Source organism: Lepisosteus platostomus, chromosome 12 (genome assembly GCF_059453375.1).
Source record: "Lepisosteus platostomus isolate fLepPlt1 chromosome 12, fLepPlt1.hap1, whole genome shotgun sequence".
Lineage (NCBI taxonomy): Eukaryota > Metazoa > Chordata > Actinopteri > Semionotiformes > Lepisosteidae > Lepisosteus > Lepisosteus platostomus.
Genome location: NC_142622.1, coordinates 26345889 through 26364035, shown reverse-complemented (window position 1 = coordinate 26364035; position 18147 = coordinate 26345889). Strand labels below are relative to the sequence as shown.

Here is an 18147-nt window from a genome sequence, read left to right as displayed (position 1 = left end):
GCAACTTTCAATGTTTTCTGATCCCCTTTTCCTGGTGGTAGACAAACACTTTTACAAATGCAAATCTAGGGAGAGACATAAGCAAACTAACTGCACTTTTCAAAATTAGCAATTATCTTGAGTAAGAAAAAAGTGGATTAAATGTAGCATTGGGTGTGTGTTTTAACTGAGATATTTAAAACTGTGGCTGTGTCGATAACATGATGACAGATGTCTTCTGCTTAAGAAAATGAAATTGCATTACTGTATGTTCTCGGAGGATGAAGAGATACAGTTTGGCTCCTTTTCAGTATGTCCAGAAAGCATGCTGTGTAAAGTCCATACAAATGTCAGCATGAAATGATAAGTCTGCCAATTCCTTTTCTCATAAATAATTGTGTCCAGCAAGTATGCAAAATGTGTACTGTATGTATTTTTATCAGATGGGAAGTACTATAGAATAATGAAGAAGGACATTAAGAGTTGAAGAATAACTATTTATTTTTGTTATTTCAAAGATTAAAAATTGCATTCAAAAGATAAAGGCTGAAATTTAAGGCTGCAGTGTTTCAGCTTGTAATGCATCTGTTAATTCTAGCTCTTTGCGTAGGAGCCGAATATAACTTGAAGAGCTAGCTCCCCCCTTCATTAGGGAATGAGGAATCTGGCAGTTAGCAGACAGGTGGAGCTGAATCAAGCTGTGAAACCAATTTGATTGAAGCTGGGCATTAATGTGTTCTGAAATATCAGAAAGAAACACATTGGCTAGTCCTTAATGCGTGCTTTGTTTAATTTCTTTCTTGTGTTCTTTTTTTCATTTTTATTTTTTTCCTGCTGCAGAATGACAGTGGTTTGCCTAGCTGTCTGTAGGAAAAGAATGAAGGTTGGCTTTTTGGACTGTTAATAGGGACATGGGATTCGCTCTTTCATTGATCACTCGTGAGGATTTTACTCATCAACATCAGCTAGAGAAGCAGCTGGAGTCTCATAGAAATACAGCTAAAATCTGCACTGAAGGTAAGATTCAACATTTCCTTTTATTTCTGAGCTTGAGTGACATAAATGCCCTGTTTCAATTGTCGCTATACATTAACTTGAAAACAACACTTTACTAAACTTATCTGTTCTTCAAGCAATATGCTGTATACATGATCTCAATGTAAACATTTTCATTATTTTCTGTCAGTGCTGTTTATTTTTTTTTAAGTTTATGCATTTGTTCACTAACCAGAAATCCCATGCATAGAGTTATGGTTGTAATGTTTTTTAAAATGGCACGGAAGTACTTGAATAAGCTGATAACAATCCTTCATTTATTTTCTTTATTGTCTTTTTGAAATATAGTACTGTTTGTCCACAATTGAGTGGATATATAAGCTTCTATAGTTAAATAAAATTACAGTTTCACAAAGATAGCTGCTTAAATCTAAGGAAGATGCCCAGATTTAGTAGCTGCTCTTACAACAATTTTTATTCAGTAGCACTGTTCTTGATTGGTGAATACTTTTGGGTTAATCTACTATTCATAAAGGTAATTAAATGTCAAGTACTTTTTATTTTTCAAATATATTTGTGAAAGTCTTCCATTGTAGTTGGAAATTCAGCTATCCTATAAACCATGATTTAGATTACAACAGGATTATAAAATTTAAAATATGTAGATTTCTAGATATTGATTTTTATACTCTTTAGATGTTGATATCAATATATATTATATATCATAGAATATTTTTAAAATATATTTGAAACTTACAGTAAGCAATATTAAGATAATAAAGTCTTCATTTGTTCAATTCAAAAGTATATAGAGATCTGTACACTGCAGAACAGTATAGGGTGCATTTTTTCTTCTCTTTTTAGTTTTTATGTTGCTTAAGCAATTACACATCCATTAAACAAGAAATAAAAGAATAAAAACAGTGATTATAGATATAAGATATTGTTATGTGGTTATATCATATAAATTACTTCATTATTTTTAAAAAAGTGACATTTGAGGTCAGAAACCATGTCTTCCATCTGGACAAAGCAAAAAGAACATTTGTTAGGAGAAAAGGAACTAAAACGGATGAAAAGCTGATTTTTTCAGGGCTAATTGAGTATGACAGTGGTGTCTTGTAACACAAAATGTCTTGGATTGCCACACAATATAGAAGGGCAGGAGACACAATGTTAAAATAAAGCTGCACATTACACACAAAGACGATGTTGTCAGTGGTGGTTTTATTCTTGTGTTTTCACACCATGAAGGCTGTACGTAATACAGTTTCATTTGAAACATTTATCGAATTAGAATGACATGACGAATCCTTGCCAATCTGCGGCTCATCCAAGGACACAATTCACACACCTTTGTCCTAGGATGAAATTTTTATAACCAGTCCCACAGTTCACCAAATTGATAGACAATAGCTGAAAAATGCATGGAAGCTCAAGGTTTTACAAAAACAATTGCAAGAAGTATAGCTTTTTAATATACCTCCAGTTTCTGATAATGGTTTGAAATATCCATTTTATTGAAGCCTATTTATTGAGACTTCTTCTTCTGATTTGTCATATCACACATCATACTGGAAACATATTCATGTATTCATATATTCAAGACTAGCCTGTGTCTATTATCTCTATATCCATCTATCTATTCACATATTTATCCCATTAGATGAGTGATTGATGACTCTGAAGAATTCAATAAATGGAAAGTAGAATATATATATCTAGTAGTATATATATTTATTTTGTATCTGTAATATGTAAATCCTAAGTCAAATCACTAATACAGGCATACAAATTAATTATTCAAAGGATAAATCTTTCTTATTGTGCAAGAATGTCTTAACAAATAGTCACGTAGAAACTCCACATTTCTTTTATGATGCTGTGATCTCTGTTGAATGATAAGAAGACAATTTTCACAGAACAGAACCCAGAACGCCAGCACTGCTGAGCCCATTACCACATCATTGAAAGGTTTGCCAAAGGTTTGCCTTACTTGTATCTGATTGACATTAGCATCTGTGGTGTTGTACCAGAGGACAAACATGTTATAAATGTACACTATACTATAAAAGGGCTTGTAGTTTAACAATAACTATTTGGGTAGTGCTAAAATTCACATTTTAATATTATTTGAGATTTGGATAGAAGATAGCACATAAAATCTTTTTTTTATAGGGGGGTAATAAGATATATTTCATCTTTCCTAAATTTACTTTCAAACAAAACACAAAATTCACCATTGAACAAAAACAGACAATGCAATTAAGGAAGCAATAATTGAATTTTGTTTTCATTTAATCTTTCTTTGCCAAGAAGCCAATAACACTACCATATGGAGGTCAGTGAATCATTTGTTTTTCTGATGCTGGTCAAATCCATTCACTATCATCGGATTGTTTTCTGAAGCAGCTGAAATAGTGTGCAAAACAAAATAAAGCCTGTTATTTCATTTTTTATCAATTTAATTTAAATGTTGTCAACAAGGCAAAATTCCAAACATCTTAATATCATAAAGTACAAACAAAGCTGCTATGTTTCCTTGAATGGTGAAGTCCTCATGAGAAGTCAATTTTGGATTACCCATAGTCAGGGAAGGAATACAAGTAAAATTAATTACAATATCTAAAAATGGGCTTGTAGAACATACTTGCAAGATGCATTTTTTGTCATTTGGATAGAAGAGAGTGCTACTCCATTCTTACACTAGAAATGAGATTAAAAGTATGAAGAGAAAAAAAACAAAGGGAGGATTTAGAAAACTTTAAGGAAACATTTTTATTCATCTTATTTTCAGTACAATTACGCAGTTTGTTACATTTGTTAAAATTAATGTTTTATAATATGTTTAATTAAATTACACCATTTAATTACAATTATAATAAATTTAACAGAAGGGTATATGTCAGTGAAATAACTCAAATATGCACACTGTACAGACTGCTATTTGCAAAAAAAACACAAGATATCTGCTGTGTATAGTATTTCTTAATGAGATTTCTTTTTTTAATGAAAACAATATTGATGAATAGTTTTCTAGGTTTTAGTAATTTAGGATTAAATAATTTATGTGAATTTCACTTTTGATGTGAAATCAACATCTATTATATACAGTATATATATATACTGTACAGTTACAGTATGTCCTAATCTAGCAAAACCCTTTGTGGTACCTGTACAATCACTTTCCTGCAAGAACATCTTCATTAAGAGTTACCGTACCTAGAGGTTTTCCTTGCAACATTTCTGAAATATGTGAGACTTAACAAGGGACCAGAAAGCAAGTTTAGTATTTTAATAATGGAGCTGTCAGTTTGATACCCAGCATAATATTGACCTCAAAGGGCTTTACTACGAGATTTAGTTTTTGTTACTTTTGGGAATCAGTACTTTTTCTGTTGAATTACTGGGACTCTGGAACTCATATGTAGTGTCATGTGTTCATAAGTCAGTCACAAGCATGAAAGAGAGGGCAATGTTTTCATCGCCAGTCCACAGTCTTTTTCCAGAATAAATGTATTCTCTTTATTTATTTGTGTATCTTAATATGTACCTACTCTTTAGGTCACTGCGGAGTGTTGGTGTTTAATTGGTTTGAGGATGTCTGAGCAAGGCAAACTGAGCCAGGAGGCAACAGAGGAGGCAGCACAGGAGGCCCCTGTGGGTGGTGGTGGCGAGCAGAACAGTGAGGACCGCCCATCCTCCCTGAAGCAGACTAGTGTTAAAGCTCAAAGCCTGGAGGAGGAGGAGAATGAGAAGGAGGAGAGACAGAGTGACACCAGGGTGGAACAGCAGGTGAGAACTGAGAGGTGACAGCAACACGGCCTCCATCTGTCCTGTGTGGCTCACAGTCTATTCTTGGCAGAGCCTGTCTCTTTTTTTTCTTATTTTACTAATTAAAAGTTCTTTTGAGTTCTTGTATTTTATGAGAAAAATAGAAAGGGCTAGTCATCATCTTGAAAAGCCATTATTATTATTAATAATAATAATGTAGAACTAGGTACTTTAAATACTTCTGAATCAGATCAGCTTTCTGGCTCTCTGTTGCATTGTGTGAGTTTCATCTTCTGAGTTTTGTCTGTTTGTTGTTTGCTGTCACAGAAACGAGGGGTTTACCAGGGACAGCAGAAAAAAAGGCCCAAGGTAAGGTTAAACTTTATTGTATATGCATGCTAAGCTAGTGTGTTTTCTGAGATAAGATACTTGTGGGTGTGTTTGAATGACAACGTTTGCCATTGATTTATTATTCCTCTTTGTATTTGAGTATGTGCATATCATTGTTTGGCATGTAGGCGGAAAAACATGCACTGTGTATAAGCATCTTCCTTATTTAGAGTACAGGAACTACGACTTGACTGGGTTTATGGAGTCATGCTCATTTAGCTGTCTAACAGTATTTTCCATGGCTCTGTAAACCAGTAAACCATATCCTTGATCCTGCAGGAAACTTTTCAATAGCTTTTACCATTTTAATACTCCTGTTGATGTAATTTTATCAGTTTGAGATGATAAACTCTGCTGTAAAGTGGCTGAGGTTTAACAGTGGCCTCAAGGAGAAAACATTTCAGTAGCATTCCATTTTTTACCAATGGCTTACATAAATGATGAAATAATGATAATTACATTGTCTGTTATTTTTATGGATTTCAAGCTACTTATCCAGCCCAAGTATGTATGCGCATAAGAAAAAGTGCTTTAGACCGAATCGATTTTTATTCTCAGTCTGGTAGTTTGTCAGTATAAACCTGTAAACTGCTTTGAAGAATAAAGGCTATTACGGATAAACCCAGCTTAAAAAAACATACAGTAACAGAGCATTTGACTTCTGTGCATTTCAATATGGAACAGAAGACCACAGAAGGGCAGATATTTGTTACCATGTGGTTTCTTTTTTTTATCTTCTTTTTTTTCTGTAATTATATTCTTAAAGATAAGATAGCAAAAAGAAAATGTGGTGTGAGACAATGTCATTTTCTGCTTTCTTCTTACTTTGATACAAATGTGTTCAGTATTCACAATCATCATAGGCTAACACTGGCTTTGAGATACTGTACAAATCTGCTAGCAGTTTGAACAAGGTGATTTTAAGAAGAGAATTTCCTAAATGTGTTAGCAGTCCTTGGTGTTGTATAAAATTTCTTAACCCTATAAAATTACCTTTTTGGTATTGGTACAAAACTAGTATGAATGTCTCTGCATGGGACTAGATAATAAGGAAGGTGTTAGGATAAAACTGAAAATGTAGTGATAGATCTCTAATTGAAAGTGGTTAAAACACATTAAACAAACTATCCATTAACGTTATTAAATGTCTTTATCGTCTCATTAGATTACATGACTAAAGTTGTTCCTGATTCAATGTTGTTTCCTAGATACTGTATGTGAAAAAATAGAAAATTATCAAGCAGTTTTCTATTAAGAAACACACATAGTTTTAGATACTCTTTATTTTGTTTTTTTAGCATGTGACATTTGAGTAAACAATACTGGCTGACAAAAGTTCGGAAACATCATAATGGACCGTAAGCCAAATTTGCAGTTTTGAACAAGCATGACAGTGTAGCACAACTGTTGTATGAATTTTTATTTGATAATAAAATGTAATTGTGTGGTGAAGATGCAGGAATACTGAGTGCAAAGATCTCTAGAGATGTTCTCCTTTCTCGTGCAGAAATAATTTTAGCTTTTGGTAATAGTAATAATAATAATAATAATAATAATAATAATAATAATAATAATAATAATAATAGCTTACACTTATATAGAGCTTTTATGGACACTCCACTCAAAGCGCTTTACAGGTAATGGGGACCCCCCTCCACCACCACCAATGTGGAGCATCCACCTGGATGATGCGACGGCAGCCATAGTGCGCCAAAACGCTCACCACACATCAGCTAACAGTGGGGAGGAGAGCAGAGTAATGAAGCCAATTCATAGATGGGGATTATTAGGAGGCCGTGATTGGTAAGGGCCATGGCAGAGGCCTCAGAACAAGGAAAGTCTTTTTCATGTGGTATGAGACGTTATATAGATGATACCTGTGAAGGAGAATAGTCAGATCTGCAAAAGAAAAATCCCTGTAGTCCTTTTTCTCAGGCCAAACATTCTGACACATACATTTGACTAAGAATTGTGCATTCTTCTTGAGTAAATTATTTTATCACATTTACTTATCATTTTTAAGATGTCACATTTTACCAAAATTTGAAATGTTTCACATTAAAGCTCTCTGTATGTTGACAGTAAGTGTATAGATATACTGTATGAGAAAATAATTAAGCAAACTAAAATAAACTGCTTTATTTTAGAATTTTGTCAGGTTATTGTTATTACGTTTTGTTATGTAATCTCCTCATGAACTAACTTGAATGTTTTTAAACATTTTGTGAACCATTTTATGAAACGTGTACGACTATCTTAATTGAGTGATTTGGTCTTTCAGGTGCATTTGATTGTCAAAAGTAGAAGCTGCCTAATGTGTTATGTCCTCATATTCTAAAATTTCTGAACACTTTACAACTCCACATTTCTTTTATTCATTACCTGGAAGTGTGATTGGTAACTTTGGCATGGCCCTTATTTCACTTTAAAAAACTGAAGTAAGAAATAAAAACAAAGTGGAAAAGTAATATATTTTTAAATATTTAATAATCTATCAGTAATGAGTTCCTGGAAAATGTGTTTATATATCAGACAATCATATTCCTGCATCTTTCCTGCGATATTTAATTAATATTTTTTTTCCCATTATTTATTGATTTACTTTTATTCACTGAGTGTTCTTTGCAGGTGTGTTAAATAACTGTTAAATTACTTTTGTTATTTTATACTTACTTGAGCACTCTGCAGAGCTTTATTTATTTATTCATTTTATTTATTGAGGCTTTGTGTGAGAAACATTTCCAAGGGTTATCTTTTTCCCAAAGCAGCTGTAGTTGGACTTAATTTAGCTGCAGTGCTTTTTATTGGGACCATACAGCCTATAAGGCGTAGCTTCTCTTTTTCTTTGGTAAAAAAATCATTTTTAGGGCGGTCAAGATGTAACAATTTATTACATGCACACATTTCACAGCTGTGCCTTAACTTGGTGGAAAATGGTAAATGTGTCATTTTATTTGTTTCAGTCAGGAGCAAAAGGTAAACTGGTGCGCAGTCTTGCTGTGTGTGATGAGTCTTCCCTGCCTATAATCACAGATGGTGCTGAGGATAATCAGGTATGGCTCCCCTTTTCCTGTTAAGCACCAGCAGCACACATGGTGCCTGCCATGATCATTCAAGGGCACACAAGGACTTTTGAAAATTATTTTTATCCAACTAAGCACTAATGACTAGTCCATTGTATTGGATAGTAATGGACAAGGCCAGAAGAAGAAAAACAACAGCTTTTGAATCTTGATGATATATACAAGTAGTCTTACCTGAATGATGCTAATGTTCCAGAACAGTACTGTATATATCTTTGATATTTCAATATTTCTGAAGGAATTGTAAAGATCTGTTCGAAGGGAATTGAAAGGTTTCAATGAAGCCATTCTTCAAACTGTCTCCCTTTATATAGTGTGTTGTTTTTGCACCACATTTAGACATTGTGTGTTTCTATGTGCTGTTCAACAGACATACTATTTGAAATATCAGTATGCTTACAGTATGTACTGAAAAATATACAACTGATCCACAACCAATAGTGAAGCTCCACTTGCTACTTGTCAGGAATATTATGACATTGATTATAACAACATTAGCTGTAATAATGACAATATTGCAAGCAGCAATCATTGATGACCACGATAACATACAGTATGGACAAGGACAGTGTTAAATACAATACATACTGTATGGCTTCCTATGTATGTTTTAGAATAACTATGTGCACTCTGTAAGGATACAATTTTTCCTCTGAGCTTTAGGAAAGGTACAAAGTCACTGACTTCGTAAAACGTTTGAATGTTTTAACGATTTTTGTGAATACTTATGCTTGTTATCGCAGTAAAAAAACGCATACTTTTTAGAATTTGATTAATAGGGAATATAATATGGAATCGCGTATCTAAAGAAATTAATACCAATATAATTATTTTCATATATCTCAAATTATCACAGTAGTACACTTTCTTTGTAAATGTCTTCATCAGTTTAACTCCCATGTGATTATGTGTGTGGTGTAATGGTTTAGATGGATAGATAAGACTTTATTAATCCTGTAGGGAAAGTGATGTTATAAGGCATGTGCCTTGCATGTAGGAGGACGGGGGTTTGAACCCAGCTGTCACCAAGAAACATTTCTTTGAAAAACTAAAATTGCAAATATTATGGACATTATATTAACATTTTTTATATTTCTTAATATCACATGTTCGAAGCTAAGTAATTTATTCTTAAAAAACAAATAATTTAATACTGCTACTGTACTGCCACTACAGTATAGCTTGTGGAAAATACATTTATTTGTCCTGCATCAAAGTTTAACTCGTTCAGAGCGCCCTACATTACAAACTCCAAGCATTTCCTTTTGTCTATTGCTACAATATTGACAGCGATGTTGTTACAAGGAACATGTAAAAATGTTTCCAAAATAACTATAAGAGAACGAATTAATGGATTTGATCATAATAGAGAAATCATAACAACGACCATATGTTGCTAATCATACATACCCAACAGTACTGTATCTACTTTCTTTGTAAACACGTTTTATTTTTAATTTGGCTCATTCAAGCATGATGAATTGTGAATGATAGAGACAAGATGGAAGTTCTTGTCAAAACTACATATCCCAGAATGCAGTGGGAATGCAATGTCAGTCACCCTCAGTCACCTGACCAGCTGATACACTGCGCCGGAGAGAATGACTGAAGGATTAACCCACTAAGAGCGAGTTTTTTTTAAACAACCTGCGGGGAAGGAAAAGTGCCCGTGGTAATTTTTTTCACCGACAGACAGTTAACTCGTGGTGCATTGGTTGTTAGTAAAACGATGTTATCATTTAATCTCTTTACTGTACTTGTTTTAATCCACTTAATATTGAATATTTATATGGAATTTTATAACTAAATGGAAATTTTAGTAGATGAGCATAAAAGCCATCTGCAACGGAAAGCAACTGGTTTGACATGTACAGTAAATATGACAAGGTGACTTTCTGCTATCTAAACCATTTTTTACAGCTTTTAAAGTCACACAATGTTTGAGTTAGGCAGGAACACTTTATTGTATCTTACTTTTTATTTCATTTTTTAAAATAAAATAAGGTAACCAGCATTCAAGTGTCATGTTTTTTCTTAATACTCATTTTTCTATACTGTAGTTTGAGTCTTTGTGTATGCTGTAAGTTCTTTTTACTTCTTAATTAAACATTTGAAACACTTTAATTTTGTAAACGCAACACGCATTCCGTACAGAAATAAAATAATGTTTTATTTCAATGCCCAGTGATATAACTTTAATATAAACCAGATCTAGTACCTGGTGCAGTTTTAAAAAAAAAAAAACTTATTCTGAATTAATCGAATCCCAGGTGTGAGTTCATAAAGCCAGAATTATGTACTATCCCCACGTCTGCGAAAGACCTGATCATCTACTGTAAAGCTTTCAGTGCTTTGTGTATATTCTAATAGAGTGGGGGCAGGGTGTGTGGGAACATTGTTTTCTACTCTCTTTAGCTAATCTTTTGCAGCCTACGCATGCTTACACTGCTCCCTGGGTGAAATCTCATACTTGATTGAGAAAGCTTTAGGAACCTTACATTTTTAATTTCAACAAATTGTAAATATGACGTTTACATTGGTGTTTTTATTAATATTTCACTTAAGTGTATGGAGGAGTGTCAGCTGTCAATGAGAGCAACCGCCCCCCCTCCCCCCTTAGGCTGGGCAAATGATTTTTTTTATTTTTAAAATAAATAAATTATATATGATGTATCCTGCTAACATTGCTAACAATGTTAAATGTTATAAAAATAAAATGTATTAACTAAGGAATAGGATGGCACAGTTGTATTGTATATTGTATTTTTACAGCCTTTTGTATATTTTTTTTCCTAAATACAACAATAGTACCAGATGTCTCAGTGGCTTTCAAAATTAAATTATGCATGCAAACCTGTGAACTAGATAGATAACTAAGCTATCCACCCATTTATAATGGTGGTGAAGTGGTTAGCATTGCTATCTTGCAGCACTGGGGTTCAATTCCTGCTGTCCTGTGTGTGTTGAGTTTGCATGTTCTCTCTGGGTTCCATGGGATTTCTCCATATGTGCGATATGATTTCCTCTTGCAGTCCAAAACATACTGGTAGGTTAATTGGTTTATGGGAAAACTGGTCCTGGTGTGTGTGTGTTTGTGTCTGTTTGTCTGTCCTATGATGGACTGGCGCTATGTCCAGGGTGTATTCTGCCTTGCATCCGTTGCTTGCTGGGATAGGCTCCAAATCCTCTGTACTGGATAAAGAGATAAGAAAATGGATGGAAGTAAGGGCACTGTGTGGATGGAACTATACACAGTTTTTGAAACTCACTATGAGACAGCAGCATCTCACTGAGGATAAATTATTTTATAGTGCTGGCTTAAGGAAACAGCCTTTCCACCTCTCTTGCACATCAGTATCCATACCTAGTTAGTTATTTAAACAAATTGCCTTTAAATATAAACATCTTAAGATGCTGGCTCTGTGGATAAGCATCAGCTCTATTCGCCCATTCCTTCAATTCGTGTGCATCCAACACACAGTTCAATGCTAGCAACTACACAAAATCTAAAATACAATCCTCATTTCAGTATCTATGTCAACATACAGTCTGTTAATTTCATCATCTTCCTCTGCAGTCTACAACATCTACTGTCATTTTGTCAAAAGTATGTCAAAAGTAGGAAGTGATCTTGTTATCAGTGTATTCCTCAACTTTCCCCAAATTATTTTTTTCCTACCTACATTTCTAGTCTTACATCCTGCAATAACTCAGCCAACATTTAAATCCTCAAAAACTGATTTGTGTTAATTTGTTTAAATCAACAAAATACCAGCCATATAGTACTCTTCATTATGGAATAATAGTTTCTTTTAAAGGGAACTAGAAAAAACTAGGAACTAGAGAAATCAAGAAAGGCTTTTTTTCTAGAATTATAAATGCACCTCCTGTTCAGTGGGGTAATTAAATCCACACTGAGCAATCTCCATTATGTTCAGAATTTGACAGCCAGAATCCTGATCGGGTTGCATTACGCCTGTCTTCAAGTCCTTGCACTGGCTTCCTATCAGGTTTCGAGTCAACTTTGAAATCCTCATCCTCATTCAGTACCTATCTGGCTTATTATCTGTCTACACCCCACCTTGCAACCTTTGTCCGTCTGACTCTGGTCTTCTAGCTGTCCTCAAGAACATCTACATTCTGTGGGTGACAGAACTTTCTCTGGCTGCACCCCAGAGCTCTGGATTTGTATCCCCAGTGATATCAGAGTCACCTACCCTGAGTGCATTTAAATCTAACCTCAAAACCTTTCTTTTAAAACTTATTTAGTGTCTGTATCTGCTTCATTTTCTAATTTCGGTAGCACTTCTAACTGCTTGTCTTTCTTATATGTATTTACTTTGGAATCTGTGGTCCTTATAACTGTTTTTACATCTACCCTATTGCTTTGAGATGCTACTAATGGTGCTATGTAAAATAAAGTTTTTTAATTATTGTTATAGAGAAACATGATCAGATTTTTCCTGGTTCAGAAAAAAAGATCTTAAGTATACTAGTTTGTCACTCTTCTCACACCCTCTTTGCTAAATGGCTTTGCATACTAATCTGATCAATCTAACTACCTATTTTCTGTACTTTCCCTGTCCTGCTATATTTATAATTATTCTGAAAATCTTCTTGAAATTAGTCATTTCTAAATACCTGTTTTCACTGTTAACATCTTGCAGCAACTGCAACAAAATATACACTCAACCTGACAGTTCTTACTGCTCCATTGAATAATTTTTTTGTTTAGATTTCTATATGTCTTTATTTAGTAGTTTTCATTAGTGACAAAAGCTAAACTTTACTGGGAAAATGTCTTTTATGTGTTGCAAAAAACTGACTTGCTTTAACAAAATATATTTACAAATCCTTTCGCCTGGTAATCTGCCTGAATGCCCAACAATCTGAGAAGCCCTCCATTAAACCATGTTTGCTGTTGATTCATATAAGGCTCTCTGACAGAATTGCTGTTCTTTATGTGTGCTAATTTTCTCACTCTATCCCTTCAAACCTTCATACTCCCCCTGCCAGAAATGCACCTGATTATTCAAGCCCCTCACTCTGCCAAATCTATTTCATGTTTGCATGTTATTTTGTAACACACACCTTTCTGTGATTTGTTTTGTACATCTAAGCTTTTGCAAGTGTTCCTGCATCCCTCTTCTGCACTATGTCTAGTCATGGCTCCATTTCTAAATTTTTTTGCTCATGTGTATTTTTGTATTTTTACATTTATTTACACCTCTAGCACTTTAATGTCCTAAATTTTCATTTGCCTTAATTTGTAGACTTATTTCATTCACCCTTACCTTATATATGACAAGCAGAGATGGTGCTGTCTCTGGTGCGATCTTTTGCAGCTGAAATGTCACTGTTTAAAAGAAAAAGAAATTAGATTGCTCATAAAACTAATCACTTATTCTACATAAACACAACATAATTTCTTTCTGAAAATGCTCTTTTTCCTGTTCGTTTTGGAGACCTTGATCGAAACTGATTTGAAATGTCAGAAAGGATTTATTTTCTATGTGTATTTCCGTTGCAGAAAAAGTGTGCATTTCCTACATTGCTTTGTTTGTCGAGATTTTACCTTTATATTTAGGCTCAGATTTCAACTATAAATCTTACACTGATTACTAGCAGTAAATACTGAGATTTTGCTCCCCCTTACCACCAAAATATATTTGTAGTGTAGCTGGGATTAACTTTTTTTCATATGTGTCTCTCCCTACTGTTAACTATCTACTACTGTTAACTGCAGCAGCCACAAATAAATAAAAAAAAGTTTGGTTTGGTTTATTATGGTAACTGTAACAAATTATCACGTTTCACATCCTTGCGAAACAATCATGACGTTCTCATCCAATCAAACGTTTGATGTTTTTTATTTTGAAACCGTGATCTTGACATGCAGGTGTGAAGTAGAGTTAACAGCTTGAGATTTAAAACATTATTATAATGCATACGGCCGACATTACAGGTTGTGTGAGCCGGCTTGCCAGTGCGGTGACGTCACCGCCCTTCCCTGTGAATAGCAGGGACCTCAGTCGATGGGCTGAGGGTAGATCTTCCTTTAGCTCAACTGGCTGGTTCCCTGTTGAGTGATGCCGGAGGCCTGGGTTCGAGCTCCCAGCGGTGTAGGGCGCATACTCACGTGAACCCAAAAGCGCTACATTATTAATAATATCTTCCATGTCGCATTACCATTGGAATGTTCTTACAAGTGTAAAAAGAGGCGATACACAATGTGTCTCCTCTATAACTCTTCAGTTTATAGAGACATTTCGCCAGAGCCTCAATACATTGTCCAATAATACTCTTCTTGTGTTTAATTTTTAGTTTAGCAGGATTTGTGCGATAAGCACATTGTTTAATGAGGATGACATTACCCATGTCTATATCACTGTACAACACTTGTTTGAGTCGGAGTGTCTGTTAATAAAACAGAGCACCTTCCAATACATATACTGTAACTATTTCAGGTGGGTAGCTGCGTCAGCATGCGTAGTCTGCAAAGGAACAAGTAATACTGTAATAGCTCACGCCTGAAGAAGGCTTTACAGCTGAAACGTTGTGTTTTCTCTCTTCTCTTTTCAGAATAAACCTGTAATAAACCTATTACTTGTTCCTTTACTGTAACTACTGCATGGTTTCTTTATTCGTTTCAACTAAATGAGGGGAATTACATCAGTCAGAAGTGCCAATTGTAAAAATAACCTTTTTTTCCCTCCTTTGTTTAACTTTTTCGTGAAAAAATCCTTAATCACCGTACCATCACTTAATTTATCCAGATACACAAATTAACGACATAGCCCAGAACAAGCTATAATAGTGGACTATTTTTATGTATTCACTATATAAGAAACAAACCGAAAGTAATACTCTGTGCTTTGAACCATTGGGTGCAGTGCTTTATCCATTAGCACTACAAGGACAACAGAAGTTTTTAAAAAAGAAACGGATGTCAAAATGTTTCCAAAATGTCCACCTGTGATATTTTAGCTGCTTAGTTACATGATTCCATATTCATATAACTATCAAGTGATGTTAAATCACTTGTTGTAAATCTACAACATTTATCTTTTTACAATAACAGCAACTGATGTTCTTACTACGTATTCTTAGAAAAGGATAAAACATTATAACTTTTTATGAAGTACACAATATAAGAATAATAATGTTAGAACAAGCACTTTAAAACCGGAACCCACTAATTTACCAAGTTAAAGACTTTGATGCATAAAATATTTATGCATAATTAAAATATTTATGATGATGGTGAAAGGTTGTGTACTTTTGTCCAACTGAGCAATCTTGCTTTTATAAAATATACTGACTTTTTAATGTTTACTGATTAACATGCTGTAATACACAGTTTAAAAAGTATACAACTTAAATTCTTAATTGGAAAAAGATTGTCCCTCTGCAGTGACCGGGATTCGAAACGGGTGTTTTCTAGCGACAACTCAAATGCTGTACATGAGACGTTAAGCTTTATAAGCTCCACCTGGCGGTTTTACAAGGTGCTTCCGGATACTATTATCATAATTCAATTTGCATGCGGTATAATGCGGTAAGATGCGCCACGCCTACCATGTTTTAGAGCAGCGTTCTCCGTGCTTTTTGAATGGCTGGATCTGTACCATGTTTCGTTCCAATTGGCCAAACACAATCATAGAAAATTTTGTGTGAACTTTTTTGAATTGGAAATAGTGACTAAAGCATATGAGAAATCCACCTGCCCTTAGGAAGTATAAAACTTGGACATGAGGTGACATTATGCAAAATGTTTCAGAATTGTGTTTCAATTGGTTTTAAAATGGATAAGATGGGGGCCTATCTTGTGACTCATCTCTGTGACCAAGTTGCAATGCTAACCCTTCTACTGCATCATTAGTTAAAATACAACACATGCAAATTTGTGAATCCTTGTATTTGTTTGGCCGCCATGTTTTATAAGACAGCAGCTTGCATCAGCAATCCTGAGGTATAGCATGAGCTTCTTTAAATACACCAAGTTTTTTTTTTTCATTAGCCTGAATCCCCATTATATTAAATTGGTTTTTAGCCTTATCAAGAAAGAATCCAATCACATTTTCAACCTCTTGAGTTGGTTTGGACACAATTTCTAAAATTTTGCCAGTAGTCCAATAAGAGTCCAAACCATGTGGCCTAATGATGTATTTTTCATTCAGACACAAATTTGCATTGGCTTCTGCAATCCTTCCCATTTGCAAGACTATTGCAATAATAGAGTTCCAGCAACTTCTTTGTTTGCCCACCCAAAAAATGTTCTTCTTAAATGTATTGCCAGAGGTGTCTGCTCATGTTTCAAGTCTGTTTCTCCTACTCTCTATTGGTTTACACAGACAAATTTAATTAGCTACCCTCAGTTACTTTTAATTAACCTCTAAAACCTTTCGCTGCTTTCTTAATCAGTTCTGTGTTCATGTTTATTTTATGGAATTTATCAAAAAATCTGCTGTTCTTAAGACTAATACAGATGTAATTTGAACTCCTGGATATTCATGTGTCATCTTGAATAGTTTTTCCCCTCTCGGTGTTTATATTTGTGTACATGCACATACTTTAATACATGTATTGTTTTACTGTTCTATAATATTACATATATATATTACTATATTATATATTTAGGTAGGTATATAAATTGTAGTGTGCATCAATATTAAGAATTAATACATTAATTTCATAGAAATATCTGTGGTGTGTTGCGTGTACTGTAGTTAGCTAAGGAGTCATAATTGATATATCATAATGGTGCTGTCACTAGTTTCTGACTACATGCCATTGAAGATTTTGAATGAGTTCAATCTAGCTGTTTGTACAATTGCCTTGTGAGGAAGCTGTGGCTGCCTTCTGCTGGTGTTCACACTATTCATTTAGCTGTTTAGAAATGACTTCTGCTTGTTACCAATTGGAGTCATGCTGCCATAAAGTTCAATAAAATGGCACAGCTGCAGTGATGGTATAAATTTTTAATCCAGTCTGCAGTTTCACATAAACAGAAATTATTTGCTTCTGAGGTCTTTTAGTCCTGGAAGTCATTATTTTAAACAGGAAAAAAAAAACTTTTGAAAAGGAATAAAATATCTGCATCTTTCAAAAAATTGTTCTCAAGAATAAATTATTTGGGTCTTTTTGCATCTGGTTAGATGCAATGTTTTCCATTTTTCTTTAAGCAATGTCCTTTTAGAAGTTTTTAGGAGAAAAAGTCACATTCCATTATAATGTTGAGCATTGGAGTCTAACCATCTTAGTACTTTAGAACAGATTAGTTTTCTTCATACAGTAGTTGTTTCTTTCTTTTCATCCACTATTTAAAGTTTATTTATGTTTTTGATATAGTTTTTCAGTTTTGCATTTAGCACAGTTTTGCAAGTTTTTTGTTTATTGGTTTTGTCACTGAGTTAATAGTCATTTATGTAAAAAGTGTATGTAAAGTCAAAATCATTGTGTTTTTATAACATTAAACAAAGTATGTATTTCAATTGGGCTATCGGTGTAGCTACACGGTAATTACACAAACATGCATTAATGCTTAATAATAGTAATAATGTCTTTGCTTTACATTTTAGTTAAGTTATTAGTCATCAGATAAATTATTGTTTGACAGATGGTATTGATACATTAGAGAGGTTAATATATAAAGAATAAATTATATTTTTACTTGTTTTGATTAAGACATTTTGCATTTCAGGGATCAATTCAACTGCAAATTACCAGCTTGCCTAGCTTTCAGGAAGACAGTAAACCCTGCAAAGATGAACTGGACAGGGACCGGGAGAAAGACAAGAACAAGGAGAAAGACAAATCAAATGAAAAACCAAAAACAAGAATGCTGTCAAAAGGTGAGAAATGTATTGACTATTCTAGTTATAAAATACAGTTCAAACCCCTGATTCAGAGTTGCTCATTTTCC

The 18147-nt window shown here is 34.0% G+C and overlaps 1 protein-coding gene across 4 annotated transcripts in view; it reads left to right on the top strand.

Moving 5' to 3' along the window:
- Positions 1–18147, top strand: part of LOC148651349 (cAMP-regulated phosphoprotein 21-like) — a 186407-nt gene that overhangs the window by 34038 nt on the left and 134222 nt on the right. For all 4 annotated transcript variants that reach the window (XM_088601526.1, XM_088601523.1, XM_088601525.1 and 1 more), the window contains exons 2-6: positions 820–996; positions 4540–4770; positions 5077–5118; positions 8103–8192; positions 17926–18076. In XM_088601526.1, coding sequence (XP_088457652.1) covers positions 4576–4770; positions 5077–5118; positions 8103–8192; positions 17926–18076 — 478 coding nt within the window. In that variant the 5' untranslated portion in view covers positions 820–996; positions 4540–4575. The remainder of the gene's footprint in view (positions 1–819; positions 997–4539; positions 4771–5076; positions 5119–8102; positions 8193–17925; positions 18077–18147) is intronic.